This window comes from Apis mellifera, linkage group LG1 (genome assembly GCF_003254395.2).
Source record: "Apis mellifera strain DH4 linkage group LG1, Amel_HAv3.1, whole genome shotgun sequence".
Taxonomy (NCBI): Eukaryota; Metazoa; Arthropoda; class Insecta; order Hymenoptera; family Apidae; genus Apis; species Apis mellifera.
Window position 1 is genome coordinate 2,690,270 of NC_037638.1, and position 15,345 is coordinate 2,705,614.

General features: G+C 41.7%; 1 protein-coding gene across 13 annotated transcripts in view; it reads left to right on the forward strand.

The window, feature by feature from the left end:
• The window catches only part of LOC410758 (mRNA decay activator protein ZFP36L3), a 445,131-nt gene that overhangs the window by 15,934 nt on the left and 413,852 nt on the right, over positions 1 to 15,345 (forward strand). For 11 of the 13 annotated variants that reach the window (XM_026439028.1, XM_026438982.1, XM_026439001.1 and 8 more), the window contains exons 2-3: positions 4,472 to 6,818; positions 7,289 to 7,634. The exons of 1 other annotated variant lie outside the window; for it this stretch is intronic. In XM_026439028.1, the coding sequence (XP_026294813.1) occupies positions 7,449 to 7,634 (186 nt within the window). In that variant the 5' untranslated portion in view covers positions 4,472 to 6,818; positions 7,289 to 7,448. The remainder of the gene's footprint in view (positions 1 to 4,471; positions 6,819 to 7,288; positions 7,635 to 15,345) is intronic. One more of the 13 variants, XM_026439000.1, reaches the window with a different exon arrangement.

A 15,345-nucleotide genomic window follows, 5' to 3' on the forward strand; every position in this document is an offset into this window, starting at 1 on the left:
GGGAACAATAATTCATAAAGTCAATTATATCTTAATAATCGGCCGATTCGTATTCATTGATGATCACTGCGGTTGGTCACATTGCGAACGTAGAGGTCGTATCTGTTAACTTCGATTTCGCGCGGTTGTTCTATATGTAGATCGGTCGATTATCAAATGAAACAGACAACTTGCAAGTTCTTCGCTCGCATGGCTGGAAATAGTATTCCCGTACGTATTACGCCTTTCAGGATCCTTTGGTAAATTACCGATCGATAAACGATGACGACGTAGGCACCTGGGTAATTTTTGTACGCGTAGCACAGATCGATTAGATCGTCTCGAGGAGCGGGAATGGATTATTTCCTCGAGCAAATAATACGAATAAACCTCTTATTGATTAAACGGATTAATTAAATTGGAACATTCACCGTGTATTCGTAGAAAAATTGTAAGATTATTTTTAACGGATTGCTTCTCGGATTTCGAATCGAAATAAGAGATCTTAATCGATTCGAATGGAGAATTCCGAGGAAAACGATTCACGGAAGATTAATTGATGGACCGAACGAAGAAAATCAATTTGGAAGGGTTTCAATTTTTTTTTTTTTTTTAAATCGAAGGATACCGAGAAAGGATCGCGGCTCGTCATATTGTATCGATATTTGCATCGAGTATTAAATTTGCGTTATGTACACGGCTTCCTTTTTTCCGTTATTGCGTATCTTTCGAAACGATAAAGTTATTGTTTAATTATCGGACGATTGCAGCGGTCTCGATGGGAAAAGGGGTCGGGCCGGTTGCCATTGTTACCTTTGTTGTTACACTGGTCTCGTTATTTTTAATAAAATATCCCTGTTTATTTGCCGGCAATTTCCATCGGTTTGATTCACTCGTTAAAAATCCCTTCATTAGTTTTCGAAAGTAAAAAGCGAACAATTATTATCAAAGAGGTTAAAAATAAAAATAAAATTTAAAAAAAAAAAGAATCGAACGAGAAGAGTTTATATTTGCAGTAGGTTGAATCACACCACGCTTACGCGAGGTAATTTTTACACGAGCCTTTTTGCTTTCTGTCTAAAATTACCGCGAAAAATAATAATTATTTCGTAATTCGAATCCTCGTTTAAAATTACCGCCCAGTATACGTTTGTGAGTAGCTACTACTCGTGCAGTAGTGCCTGTTTATTAATATCGTTTGCTTGATATCCCGTTGTGTTACGAGAATTAATCGAATTCTTCCTCCTTTGATAAGTAAAACAGGAAAAGTGGACGGTAGGAGAAAAGAAACGATCATTGAAAAACTTTTTAATTAGATCAATAGATTCTCGCCTGAACGAGAATATTTTTTTTAAATTGGAAATCAAATTCGTAACAAATATTCTTTATTTCAATTAAATTCAACTTACGATTATTTATTCTTCCTCCCCTTTTTTTTATACACACGTATGTACAAAAATTCTCGAGTAACTGTAATTCACGGGTTAAAAAAGAGACGGTATCTTTCAACTGATTAGAAAATACGAGGAGCGACGATAAAATCGGTGGAAAAAAATCTTATCGATCGGGAGATGAGAAAAATTCGAGTTTGATTGGCGGCTCGAATCGAATTTCGAGCGTTATTTCGGACGATTCTTGGCCGCGGCCGTGGAAATCCCCGTGAAAACAAACGGTTCGAACGAAAAACGTTTTTCTTCCCGGCATTTTCCACCGGCCGTTGAACGGGCGCATACGTCCCCATAACTCTTCCCGAGTAACATGAGAAACGAGTGGAACGCCTCGGGCCCGCTTTTCGTAAGCGGCTTACTTGCGCGACGGAAAATTGTTCCGCGCTACTCTTACCCTCCCCTCCCCTCCCCGCCGACCCTCTTCAACTTCTTTCTTTTTCTTTATACCTTAACTGTCTCTCCGCCTCGTACGCGCAAAGCGGATGCTCGAGCTCGCCACGTTTGCCAAGCGTTCTCTCCATCGACGATCACGCGAATATTTCCTCCAGATATCTACGTAAGAATCCAACGATTTCTCGAGTAGAATTTCGTACACATTGGGATAAATACGTTACGTTACGTTCCTTTTGTTTGTTTTCCGATAATTTCGCGCAATATCGCGGAAGAATGTTCGTAATTTAGATAAAAATTGTCCGAGTTACATGAATACATGGGATAATTGTAAAACTGACGAGATAACCGAGGATGGCCGAATCGCGCTTCGGCCATCCTCGGTTAAGTTCGGCCGTTCGATCGAAGATAACCGAAAGATGATCGGCCTTTACGATCGAGGTTTTCTAATTTACCGATAGTTTACTCGTCGATTCACATTCCTTAATTTACCGAAGTTAACCGAAAATAATAATCGAAAGATGTTCGGTTTTCTAATTTATCGAATATTGGACAATAGATTTAAAAATAAACAGTTTAAACGCTAGATAGAAAGTTTTTATTTTAATAGAATGCGAGGTTATCGAGTTCGCGTTCCAAATATAATTCCGTTATCTCTTTCCTTATGCGGAATAAAATTTCTCGTATTTCGAAACACGAACATTTAACATATGTTTAAAGAACATAAAAAAGAGAAAAAAACGTTGAAATTTTCTTATACATTTTTGCTAGTATTTTACTCGTTCGAACATTTCCAATTATTACTATCCAATTAATCAATTATAAACGATTGTATGGATTCTCGATTAACGTGAAACCATATTGAGCAAATTGTAGGAATATTTCCGAACGATGGCTCGGAATACTATAAGTACCTGTAATTATTCGTTAATTTGTGGACGAGTGCTAGGATGATTAAAATTATGGATTATTCCTGGAGTCCATAAGTAAAGTGTTAAGTTTAATGGCATTCAATATTCATTATTCACGAATTAGATTAGACAAGAAACTTTATGAATTTTAGTTTCCATCCATCCATAAATTTCAAACAACTTTTTAATCGCTCGCAACAAGAGTTATCCAATTGTCGAATTAAGTTTAAAAAAAAATTTATACATCTTTATATTTCATTTCCCTTTTTTATTTTCGACAACGTCGAAATATCTTTCTTACGTATTACGTATTCGATTCCAATCCTATATTTTCCAATTGCCAGTCTTTCATTCAAGTATTCCGTGAAATCCGCTTCGTCCACCCGACGTTATCGCGATAAGAATTATTACGCGTTCGAAGCGATAAGATTCCCTTATTAGTTCGAGATTAGTTTTGTCACGCGAATATATCACCGTTTCTATACCTCTGATTCCGATATCTTAAGGATTATCTTAAAATCGTTCGCGGGATGGAAAAAAACCACGCGAAATCGTTTTTTTACGGACGAGACGCGGGTTGGGAGAAGGCAGCGTACTCGAAACTCGTACGATTTTTATATCGCGGCTATCTAATCTAATCAACGTTTCTTTTTCATTTTTTTTTTTTTCCCCTCCTTTTCACGCTTCACGGTAAAAGAAGAGAATTTTCACCTCGATATCGAATGCGTGTAGCTGATCGACGGAGGATCGACGCGTCCTCGATCGAAGCAACGAAAAAAAAAAAAAAAAAAAAAAGAAAAAAACGCCTTCACTTATACTCGATTATTAAGCGTGCTTGCATTGGTAGTCCTGCGCTTCTTATACTTTACTTTTGCCCGTTTTCGCGGCCTCTGCTTTTATCATCATTCATTTACACATCGCCCCCCCGCCCCCTACCCTCTACCCCCATACTGCTCTCCTCGGTTCAAATTTCTTATCCGGCATTTTGAAACTGTTCCTCGAAAAATCGAATCTTTTTTCCTTTCAACGGGAATAAATTTGGATGCTAATATATTCAAAGTGTACACGGGTATAATCGTCGAGAATACGCTTTTGCGAGTAAGGACGCGTCTTCATTCCAAGTGACCGTGACTAAAAGAGTAATTAATCGTCCAAGTTGACTCTAACTCTAATTGAAAAATGATTCTCGACACTTCCAACTCGCAAAAGAATATATCAATCAATGGATTCCCGTACATTGTTTCGTCGTGTCCTTCAAATACTATGATAAAATGCCGGATGAGATATTTTAATCGAGAAGGGTAGTATATACAGCTGATCCGTGAAAGTATTTCGAACGAAAGCAAAGATTTCAACGAGATGAAACGTCACATCCTCAGAAGGGATGTACTTTTGATTCTAATTTTTGATCACATAAAAAAAAAGAAAAGTTTTCCATAATAAATAATTATTCACGATATACTTTCACGAGTCACTGTACCAGTACACGTACTTACATACAGTCTCTTCCCTCTTTATCTGTCGTCCATCTCTCTCTCTCTCTCTCTCTCTTTCGAACCTTTCATCGAGTCCGGTTCATCATCGTCTCGTCCCACCATTACTACCACCACTACCACCACCACCACCAACGTACGTACCAACCAGTCGCCCCCCCCCCCTCTTTCGCCCCGTGAAAACAAGAACAAGCATTTTAAGCCTTTGCATCCGCAGTAACGCGAGTTTTCGCTTTTGGTATGTTTCCAGAACAGCAGAATCCGGAGTTCGACCGCGGGAGGAACCAGGAGTGCGCCGAATAAATGACGTAAATCCGAGGAACGGAAACGCAACGTCACTCGCTAACTCGCAATTCCCCCTCTCCCTCCTCCGAACCTCCTCTCCCTCCCTCTTCTCTCTCTCTCTCTCTCTCTTTCTTTCTCTCCTCCCCCTCCTCTCTCTCTCTCTCTCTCTCTACCTGTCTCTCCTCGCTTTTCCACCGTCTCTCCTGCCCCGCCCTCCCCCGCCCGCCCCTTCTCGCACCTCCCCCACGCCTCCCCCTTCGGCACACCACCGCCTCTGACCCCGGAACCACTTACGATCCACGATCCACGCAACCGGACCCCCGCCTGCCCCCCCGCCTCTTCCCAGGCCCCGCTTACTCACGTCGCCCACTCTCGCCTTCTCTCGTGCTTACTCTCGAAAAACCTCTGCCCCCTCCCCGTCTCTCTCGTCCGCCGGAGAGACGACCCCACCGCTCCCTTTCACCTCAGCAGTGAAGCCGCATCTCTCGTCCCTCCTTCTGCTTCTCCTTTCTCTTCCTCTTATTCCTCTTCTTCTTATTCCTCGAAGAGGTACAGTTCGGGTAACCCTCTTTCTTCTTCCCCTCCCTCCCAATTCGAGAGAGAGCTACCTCGCCTCCAGAATCAACCTTCTTCTCTTACGGCCTACCGCTACTACTAGTTACTACTAGTTACTACTACTACTACTACTACTACTACTGTTACTATTAGTACTACTACTACCTCTTCCCGGAGTCGTCCATCCTCGTCCTCGTAGTAGAGTGCCACGAGACACCACGCGTTAGCTTGAGAACCGGCTTGAAGGACACCACGACCGGCTTTTTGAGACGCATATATATATATATATATATATACGCGTATGTATATGTAACAATAGAAAAGTCGAGCATCGGCAGCAACAGCAGCGACAGTCAGCCTACTACATATATATATGTATATATATATATATTGTACATCTGTAATTATTCGATAAACGAAACGCGCCTAAGAGAACAGCATACTGTACACACACGTATACACACATAAACACACGCATTACTCCTCCGTGGTCGACGTTCAGCTTCTCTCTCGGAAGGCTTTCAAGCTTTTTTCGCCCAACTGTACCATCGCTCTGCGTTGCTAAAGCGCGCGCTCCCTCTGTAAAGCTGTTCCGAGTGCATCGCGCGAGGATAAAAGGAGGAATATCGAAGGAAGGATCGAAGGATTTACCACTACGCCTATTATTATATATACCTCGTCTCGTAGAGACAAAAGAGAAAGAAAAGCAGAGAAAGAGAACAACAATAACAAACAGCATCGCCTAAACGAAGCCTAATATCGCTGACAATATATACATAAATATATATACATATATATACACACACACAAAAGAGAAGGAAAAAAAAACGTACGTTTGTTTGGTTGTTGCCAACCTTTGATACTACTCCTGTTTCACTTTCTTCTCACCAACCTCACGTGACAATTCTTCTTCTTCTTTCGCCAATCGCTACCGCAAATTTCCCCCCACCCCCGTCGCCCCACCGATCTCTCTAACCTCGCACCTCGAGGCGTCGAGACGCGAACACCTTCCCCACCTGGAGACGACTTTAAAAAGTCGGTGGCGAGGATAGAAAGGAGGAGAGAAAAAGGAGAGAAAAAAAAGAAAGGAAAGAAAAGGAAGCTAGCTCTCTTTCTCCACGTTAACCACGCTTAACACAGCTTAACCGGCAAACAGCGCTAAGAGCCGCGCACACTGGTCTCTCACCCGACTAAACGGCTGCGATCGATAACGAGTGGTGTTTGATAAAGAGCAACCGAGGCGATAACGGTGTGTGTGTATGTGTATATGATCGTCTAAAAATAGAGTATAGAGAATTGGCCGTACGTACATTTGCCGGTGACAATCGTAGCAAGCCTTTCACGTACACACGAACACGGGTGTTCGATAATAATAATATTAATAATAATAATAATAATAATATTAATACGCGACAACGAAGGTAGCGAGGCGAATCGAAAAGAAGGAAGGAAGGAAGGAAAATTAAGAGGAAGAGAGAGGATTTTTCGAGAGGGTTCTGAAAACTCGGGCGAGTTGGAGAGAAGATAAGTTCTTCGCACGGTTCTTTGCCGCGTGTTCTTTTTTTTTTTTTTTTACACCTACGTGATTGTACGCACCACCACGGAAGATAGAAAAGCTGGAGGCCTGAAGATAGAGAAACTCTACACGGAAGATAGAAAAAGATCGAAGATCCGCAGACTCGCCACTTGGGACCCGTTCATGGGACAATAAGTTACTCCTCGCTCCTACTCAAAGAAACACTTCTTGCTCGAAAAAGGTACCTACCTATATTTATCATAGTATCGGAAAATACTCGAGGCACTTGGGGGGATCTCGATGTGCGGACCGGTGTGAATGGACCCCGGGGAGGGTTACGAATGCGTGTCGAGCGAACGTTGCGTGTCTCTTGTTGTCCCGGCCGAGCGTCCGCGGCTCTCCTCGTATCTTCTCTCCTATCGATCCATCGATAAAGTAGGAAATTGTCGGATCGGCCCGCCCATTCGGACGGACTCGAAGACAAAGGACAAGGAGCGGTCGAGCGGACGCTTGCCGGAACGCGTGAACGAGAAACGAAAGAGGGGGGGCCCGAAAGCGCGGTGTTTGATCGAAGCAGGTGGAAAGAGGCGCGAGTGAGACGACGGATGATCGCGCGGTTTTCCACGGGAGATTGCCCCAAGTGCCAATGAGTTTGGCGGGCCGGTCTCTGAATAAAGAAAAAAAAACAATTGTATCCTTGGCTGCGATCAGACGGTGCGAGTGAACGCGACCGTGAACAGGCTACGTGGGGATCGAGAGGAAGAGGAGAGATAAAGTTGAAAAGTCGGGTCGAGTAGCGCACCGGACTTTTGTGTTATCCTTCGCTCGAAGAGGAAGTTATAAGTCGCACGGTCTTCCAGGAATTGGAATTATGGCAATGGTCAACATGAATAACCTGCTGAACGGCAAGGACTCCCGGTGGCTGCAGCTAGAGGTTTGCAGAGAGTTCCAGCGCAACAAGTGCACCAGGCCCGACACGGAGTGCAAGTTCGCCCATCCACCGGCTAACGTCGAGGTGCAGAACGGACGGGTCACCGCTTGCTACGACAGTATCAAGGTAACTAACCATTGTATAATCGAGTTCACAGTTCGCTCCCTCCCCCACCCATCCCCCCTTCCCGTGTTATATTATCCGCTTTTTGGCTACCCTACGTGGCTGCTAAGCGTCGTCCTTACTCTATCAACCAGCGTATACGAGCTTGCGACACATATATATCTATCCGTGCATATTATTTTTATAAAATCGTCCAGATATTCAAAGGCGAGTCGAGGTTGTAATTAAACTCGATCGAACTCGGATATTGTCGATTTCTCGAAAGAAATTCTCTTTTCAATTGCATCCTATCGGCAAGATATAATCGATCGTCATCTTCCAAAGTTTCGAAGATCGTATCCGTTCTATCGTTCCTTTTCTCTTCATTCATTGGACAACACCTGCGGATCCTTTGCACGCGCCACGATTTGACCATCTGTCCGATCCAATCGTATTTTTCGATGAAATTCTCGAACCTCTCCTAATTCGTTACTCTCGAATCTTGAAATTCGAATTCCACGATTTTTCATATTTCTAAATATTTGTTCCTCCTTGTACGCCCCTCTCCCTGACTTTCAATTTCGCGTAACGACGACGCAGGGACGACTTCTAATAAAGCTGTCGCCGTATAAATTTCTTCCTGAGGAGCAGGAACTACTAGTTGAGGAGGAGGGGGAGGGGGGTATACACAGGAGGAGAAGGAGATACGATCGGGGCGCGGCCTCTCGCCAATCCGGCGATGGATATTGGATCCGTTGGGGATTGAATTTGCAGTTATTAATAGCGACAATTACTCAACAGGGGGCGGGGGAGGAAGCGGGATGAAAAACTTACGGTGGACGAGTTTGATGAATCAGGAACGATTTCCTCGAAGAAGGGTGGAGGATATTTTCGCGCGAAAATTGGAAATACTTCTTTTTTCTTCCTCCCTCTTCTGCTAATAGTTGCGACGGAGTTTAAGGGGGGAGGGCAAGGGGAGTTTGGGAAGGTGAAACGACACGCGTGGTGCCGTTTGGCGATTAGATGAAACAGCAGGTGCGCGATCGATCGAAGTTGCTATTTATTTCGTTTCAGAGTTTCGATAATTTGTTAATTAACGTCGAGTTTTCAAGAAGAAGGGAATTATTTCACGAAGAATGGCAAATAATGGAATGGATTTTGAATTTGAAGATAAAATTGCCGGTGAATATTATTTTTTGATTTAATTTGGCAAAATTTTCATATCAATTTTCGTATTATAGATAGAACGGATAAGTAAAAGAGAAACTTTAATTCATATTCGTGCGTATGATTATCTCTTAAGTGGATAATAAATTTAAGAGTTCAATATTTCTCTACTCAACTGGAAATACAACGCATCAATAGGTTGAAAGTGCATTTAGAAATATTAAAGAGATAATATTCGTAAAGCGTAAAAAAGTTGAAATGGAATAAGGAAAATAATATTATCATTAATTAATGAACAAGCAATTTTACAAACTTTCCACTTTTCCCAACTATTTTTAATTATGCAAGTTCAAAACCATCTTTCACAAGCTCGTCCCATTACCTCTTTAACTATTCTTTTCTTCAAATTTATTTCGCACACGCAAAAGTCACGGAAAGAAAAAAAAATCTAACGAAAGACGATTTTTCCAATCATCATTAAAATAATCCGAATTGTTCCTCTTCGTTTCATTATCGTTTCTTCTTCGTGTATTTATCCCTTACTTACTACTCTCTCTCTCTTTCTGTTCCACAGTTTGCAGAAATGAAGTTCGATGATTAAACGGTTAGATTATTCTTACTGTCGGTCGGGCGGACGATAGAGAGAGGCGTGTGCTCGCGTACGACGATGGCGCGCGTCACCGGTCGACAATGATGTATACGCCGGTACGTGAGTCGTCGGGCCACGTTGGCCGAGTCGTCGTTTAATTCTGGAAGCTATTAATGTCGGTGGAGGCCCGGCTGAAAGGCCGCGTTGTCCGCCGATCCCTCGCCCATCTCTTTGCCTCGTTTGCAGCTCGCACGTTCTTACTCAATAGTGGCACTCGTTACGTTTAATCGTTTCGCCCGAATAGAACACCACGTCTACCATGCCGGCCCACGTTTAATCTCCCTCTCCGCTTCTGCAACGTGTACTCGTTTGTACCTGATCACTCCTCGATTACCCTTATTCCATTCTTTTTTTCTCTCTCTCTCTCGGTGTTCATCTTCCACGATTTTTCTCTTCGCGCCTAAGTTAAACCTTTCCTTTTTTCGAGATTTCTTTCCATTTGTCGCTACACATACGTGGTATTTTTTCAGATTTTTATGAAGTTACCCTTTTTCTAAAAACTACTTTGCTATATTTTTAAAAAGAAAAATAATAGGAATACTTGGAATACGAAACGAGTTTCAATACTTTCATCTCGATCTTTGTGTTCATCTTCCACGATTTTTCTCTTCGCGCGTAAGTTAAACTTTTTTTCCTTTCCTTTTTTCGAGATTTCTTTCCAATTTTTTGCTATATACATACGTACTTTTTCAGGTTTTCATAAAGTTACCTTTCTTCTAAAAACTACTTTGCTATATTTATAAAAAAAAAATAATAGGAATATTTGGAATAAACGAGATCCCTCATTTTTTTCCAACATTTGTCGCTATATACATACGTGATGTGTACTTTTTCAGGTTTTCATAAAGTTACCTTTTTTCTAAAATCAAACTACTTTGCTATATTTATAAAAAAAAATAATAGGAATACGAAACGAGATCCCCCAAAACGAGTTTCAATACTTTCATCTCGATCTTTGCTCCACCTTTTTTGTTTCTTTCCTTTTTTTGGAAATCACCCGGGTGTAAAAAGAAGCGAAGAATGTAAATAGGACGGGCGTTCGTTCTCTGGAATATAAGAGAAACTTGTAGCCGAAGAGGCGCGAACCGATATTACTCGTGAAGAAATATTAGCAATAAACCATTGCATTAGGTGGACGGGAGTTTGGTCCTACTGTGGGGAACCCGTGCCGTCTTCTTTCTATAAGAGAGGAGTCTCTCCTTCTCTCTTTCTCCTTACACTCCACCGATGAAATAAAGGCTCATTTTTCGAGGAGCCGGAGGTATAAAAGGGGGTGGAACAAGGGGCTATTGCCCGTTTCGTACGTCTACCGTCCCGCGTTTAATGTTCGAGACGGTATCAGCTACGGTAAAAGCTAGATTAATTTGCTGGAAGGAAGAAAATTGTGGCCGAAAATCGGGGCTATTCTTTCGCGTGCTATCGGAGGAGAAGGGGGCAGGAATCGCTAAGAGGGTTCATGACGCGTAAGTAACGATCCCCTCCCCTCGATTATTCTCCCCCTCCCCCGTGCGTAAAGGTGCGAACATTCCGTTCTTCCTTCACGAGAATACGAATTCACTTCATCAATTAATCCCACGAACGGACATCTTGGATTTCTAATCCCAAATTAAGAACTTATATTTTTCGATAGGATTCTTCCAAGATTCTTCTTCAAATTCTCGGAATTCAAAACCCTCTCGCCTCCTCCAATGAAATTCCTTTCCTTTCTTTCCCTTCCCACGAAATCTCACTCTCGACCCTTCGAGGGCCGCATACGCGTATTAAGAACATTACGATCCGCATCACCCTCTCTCTCTTCCTCGCCAATGAAATTCGTAGGTTCGACTCCAATTAGACCGATTGGATGGTGGCGGGATATTAAAGTGGACCCCCCCTTCCCCATTTCCCCCGGAATATACAATATCGGAGGTGGTGGAGGAGGGGAGAGGTGGATCCGTATTTAAGGAGAGGAATATGACAGGGGCCGTTCGTTCCCCTTGGTCGCCTCTCTCTCTCTCTCTCCCTCTGTCGAGGCTCTTTTCGACTTCCTCGGAGGAGGAAACAAGAACTTCCTCCCTTGTGAACCCTTCGACCGACCATCCCTTCCCGGGTGGAGAGGTGGCTCTCTTACTCACCTCGCCGTTATCGATTCCAATTACCTTAAAACTTTCAATTAATTTGACTGTCGAGCGTTTTACGCGGCGGGGAAAACGACATCGGGCGCCGGCCATTTCTTGGTCGCAGATGTCACGGGAAGGGAGGGGAGGGGAAAGGTTCGTCTCGAAAATTCTCCGCTACCGTTAAACTGCGCTTTATCGCCTCGTCACGCCCCGATCCCACGCTTTCTTTTCTTCTAACTCCAGCTCTTCTCAACAATTCCTCGGGTATCAATTCCATTCGGCACATCATCGATTGTTCTGTTAATTCCGATATTCGATTTCGAAGAAATTTTATTAAGATTCTTCCTTTGAATTTTACGTGGTGGTTTAAAAGTAGCGAGTGTTTTTTTTTTTTCTTTCCTTTTCGATGATTCGTTCGGCACATCATCGAGTTGTTCTGTTAATTCTGATATTCGATTTTGAAGGGATTGTTAATTCTATTAAGATTCTTCTTTTGGATTTTACGTGGTGGTTTAAAAGTAGCGAATGTTTTTTTTTTCTTTCCTTTTTGATGACTCGTTCGGCACATCATCGAGTTATTCTGTTAATTCTGATATTCGATTTCGAAGGAATTGTTAATTTTATTAAGATTCTTCCTTTGAATTTTACGTGGTGCTTTAAAAGTAGTGAGCGTTTTTTTTTCTTTCTTTTTCGATGATTTGTTCGGCACATCATCGAGTTGTTCTGTTAATTCTGATATTCGATTTCGAAGAAATTGTTAATTTTATTAAGATTCTTCTTTTGAATTTTACGTGGTGGTTTAAAAGTAGTTTTTTTTTTCTTTTCTTTTGATGATTCATTCGGCACATCATCAAGTTCTGTTAATTCTGACTATGATATTCGGTTTCGAAGAAATTGTTAATTTTATTAAGATTCTTCCTTTGAATTTTACGTGGTGGTCTAAAAGTAGCGAGTGTTTATTTTTTCTTTCCTTTTTGATGATTCGTTCGGCACATCATCAAGTTCTGTTAATTCTGACGATGATATTCGATTTCGAAAGAATTGTTAATTTTATTAAGATTCTATTAAGATTTTTCTTTTATTTTTACGTGATGGTTTAAAAGTAGGGAGCGTTTTTTTTTCTTTCCTTTTCGATGATTCGAAATATATATATATACACGAGGCTTGAAGTAAGATATGATTCGCCCACGCCCATTTCCAAAGCATACACCATATATAAACTTACACCCATTCCGCGAAACGACAGATACGCAACGCATTCTTTTTTCCCCCGTTCGACCGTTTTCCAATTCGCATGCGTATCCTGTAGAAACGATAAAGCCTCTAGTTGTTCCCACGCTGATAACTCTCGCCACTCGAGAAAATATGAAACGAAACTTGAATCGCTTATCGAATGATCCCCGTGAATTAACTTCTTTACAAACCGGAACAATGGTGATAAATAAGACTTTTTTTAAGCTCGATGCTTAAGCTAGAATGAGAAGCGATAAATGTTACAGAAATAAAAATAGAAAAATAAAACGAATTTCGAATCATTCTTACTTGATTAAAGTAAAAATACGTGTATCAGTTATATTATCGGGACATTGTTATTGGACTGGTGAAATAATAATAATAATATTAAAGTCGTATTACGAGAGAGAGAGAAAGAGAGAGAAGCATTTTAATCGATGGAGTTGTTATCTTCGGTCGTAATATTTCTGGTGACTGCCACCTACGCGAGTAATTCGTCGCCTGGGAGACAATTCTGTCTCTGGCTGGTATACGAGAGACTCGAATGTACGTAAGCTCATGTTTTCAGAAAGATCACGAGGCTATAGCTTGTTTCTGCTACGGTCCGGGGAAGGGGAAAGATTGATAGTTTCTACGATGACCTATTTTTCCTTCGTTAAATCTTCGTTGTTTTTGGATACCCGATGTCTTTGGTTATGTAGGTATTAGTCTTTCGAGATTGGTCCCGTGACAAGAGGAATAACATTGTGGCGAAATAGTGGATCCGTAATTAAACGATTTCAGAGATTATTCGTAGATACGTTGCAAATATAATAAATTCTCTCTGTATTGTTTCTTTCAAACAAAAAATCAATATCGCGGAGATAAAAAAGGCTTTTTCTAAATGGAAACGGGAGATAAACTCTTATCGTTACAATTTTTTTTAAAATCGATGTAACATCTCGATGTAACTTACCTAACAACAATCTCCTTTTTAACGTCGTAAAAAAGAAGAATCGAACGTAAGCCACGGTTATAAATCGCGCATCCATTCATCTTCATTTCCTAACCTCTGTTTCGTTCGTGCCACGTGACTATCGAAGCATCGCTAGAAAACTACGCGAGCAACTATAACTTTCACGCTTCGCTCGTAAATCCTATTTTTCAACTCGCGATCAACTAGGTGTAATTTCTTTTATTTTTTGAAAAAAAAACTCGTAAATAATAGATACGAAAGTTTCTACAATTTTATCGGTTTATTAAGATTTACAGAACAGAATCTATCGGATATTCAATTTTATTGGAAACGAGATTACGCTTACGTTTCATAGATTTATTCTCCCTTCTCGATTCATTGTTACAACGCCGTATTCGTTCATTGATAAAATCCGTCTCTGGAAAGAGTTAAAACCAATAACTAATATCAAGGAAGCGGCGAGAAGCTGCCAGGTAAAGAGAGAGAGAGAGAGAGAGAGACGTATCCACGTCGAAACGAAAGGTTTTGTTCCGTGGGACGATTCCGCTCACGAGTTACGTCGTTTCGTATTTTAGTCTCGCGTTAACGGACGCGACAGGTGCCGGAGTTGAAGAGCGACGAAGACGGAATAAAAGGAGGGAGAGAGAGAGGGAGAAGCACAACGACGCCGATAGCTGTAGCCGGTAGTGTGGCGACGGTAGCAGCTGTTAACTATGTTTTTCGTGTCTACTACCGTGAAACGTTCTCCTCTCTCCCTCTCTCTTCCTTTCTCACTTTGTCTCACGCACCAGTCCACCAATCCGATTTTCTGATCCCGTCACGGAAATACGACGCTGTCGTTGCCCAGTGAATCCCGCAAGAATCTAAAGTTACTGCGCGCGCCTCGACACAGAGTTGGGGAAATTCTCTCTGCCCGATGCGCAGATCGTTGTGCGCAGATCGTGGCGATCCGGAAACGCGATTTTTGGCCACCTGCCAGTTTTCAGCGCGAGATGGAGCTTTGATCGCTTCGGTGGTAACGATGAACGGCGATCGTTGTACGAGGCACTCTGGGAGAAGGATGAACGTTTCGATGGAAAGATATCTTTGGAGCGTTGCAAGACTGGCTCTGGGTATCGTGGTTATTGAATTAGAACGGCGGAAAATTTCTTTTTTTTTCACCTTTTTGAGAGAAAAATCGCGAGATTGGAAGTTGGAAGGACTTTTTTTTATTTTTAATGCTAATAATCGCGGAATGGATGCTGAGTAAATTGCGTATAAATATTGGATTCTTCTATAAATTCCAGCAGTCTGCAATTACTTTAAAAAGAAATATTACGTTATACGTATGGTAATTTTGGTAAAGCGAATTTAAATTATTCCATGCGAAATTTACAGTCGTAAATTAAGGGGAATAAAGTTTAAAAAATTGGATCGGGATTACACGAAATTTCGTCTACGGAATAAAACTCGGTTACCGGATTTAGAAGTTATTTTTTAAACGATGAGATTTTGATTCCACGGAAGGCGGAACGTTACATCACATTTTCTGAAAAATGAGTCAAAGCCAAGTTTCCGATATCCACGCGATATCGAATGACGCTAAGTTGTAACGGGGATAGCAGAAACTTTTGAAGTAGTGGACACACGCGG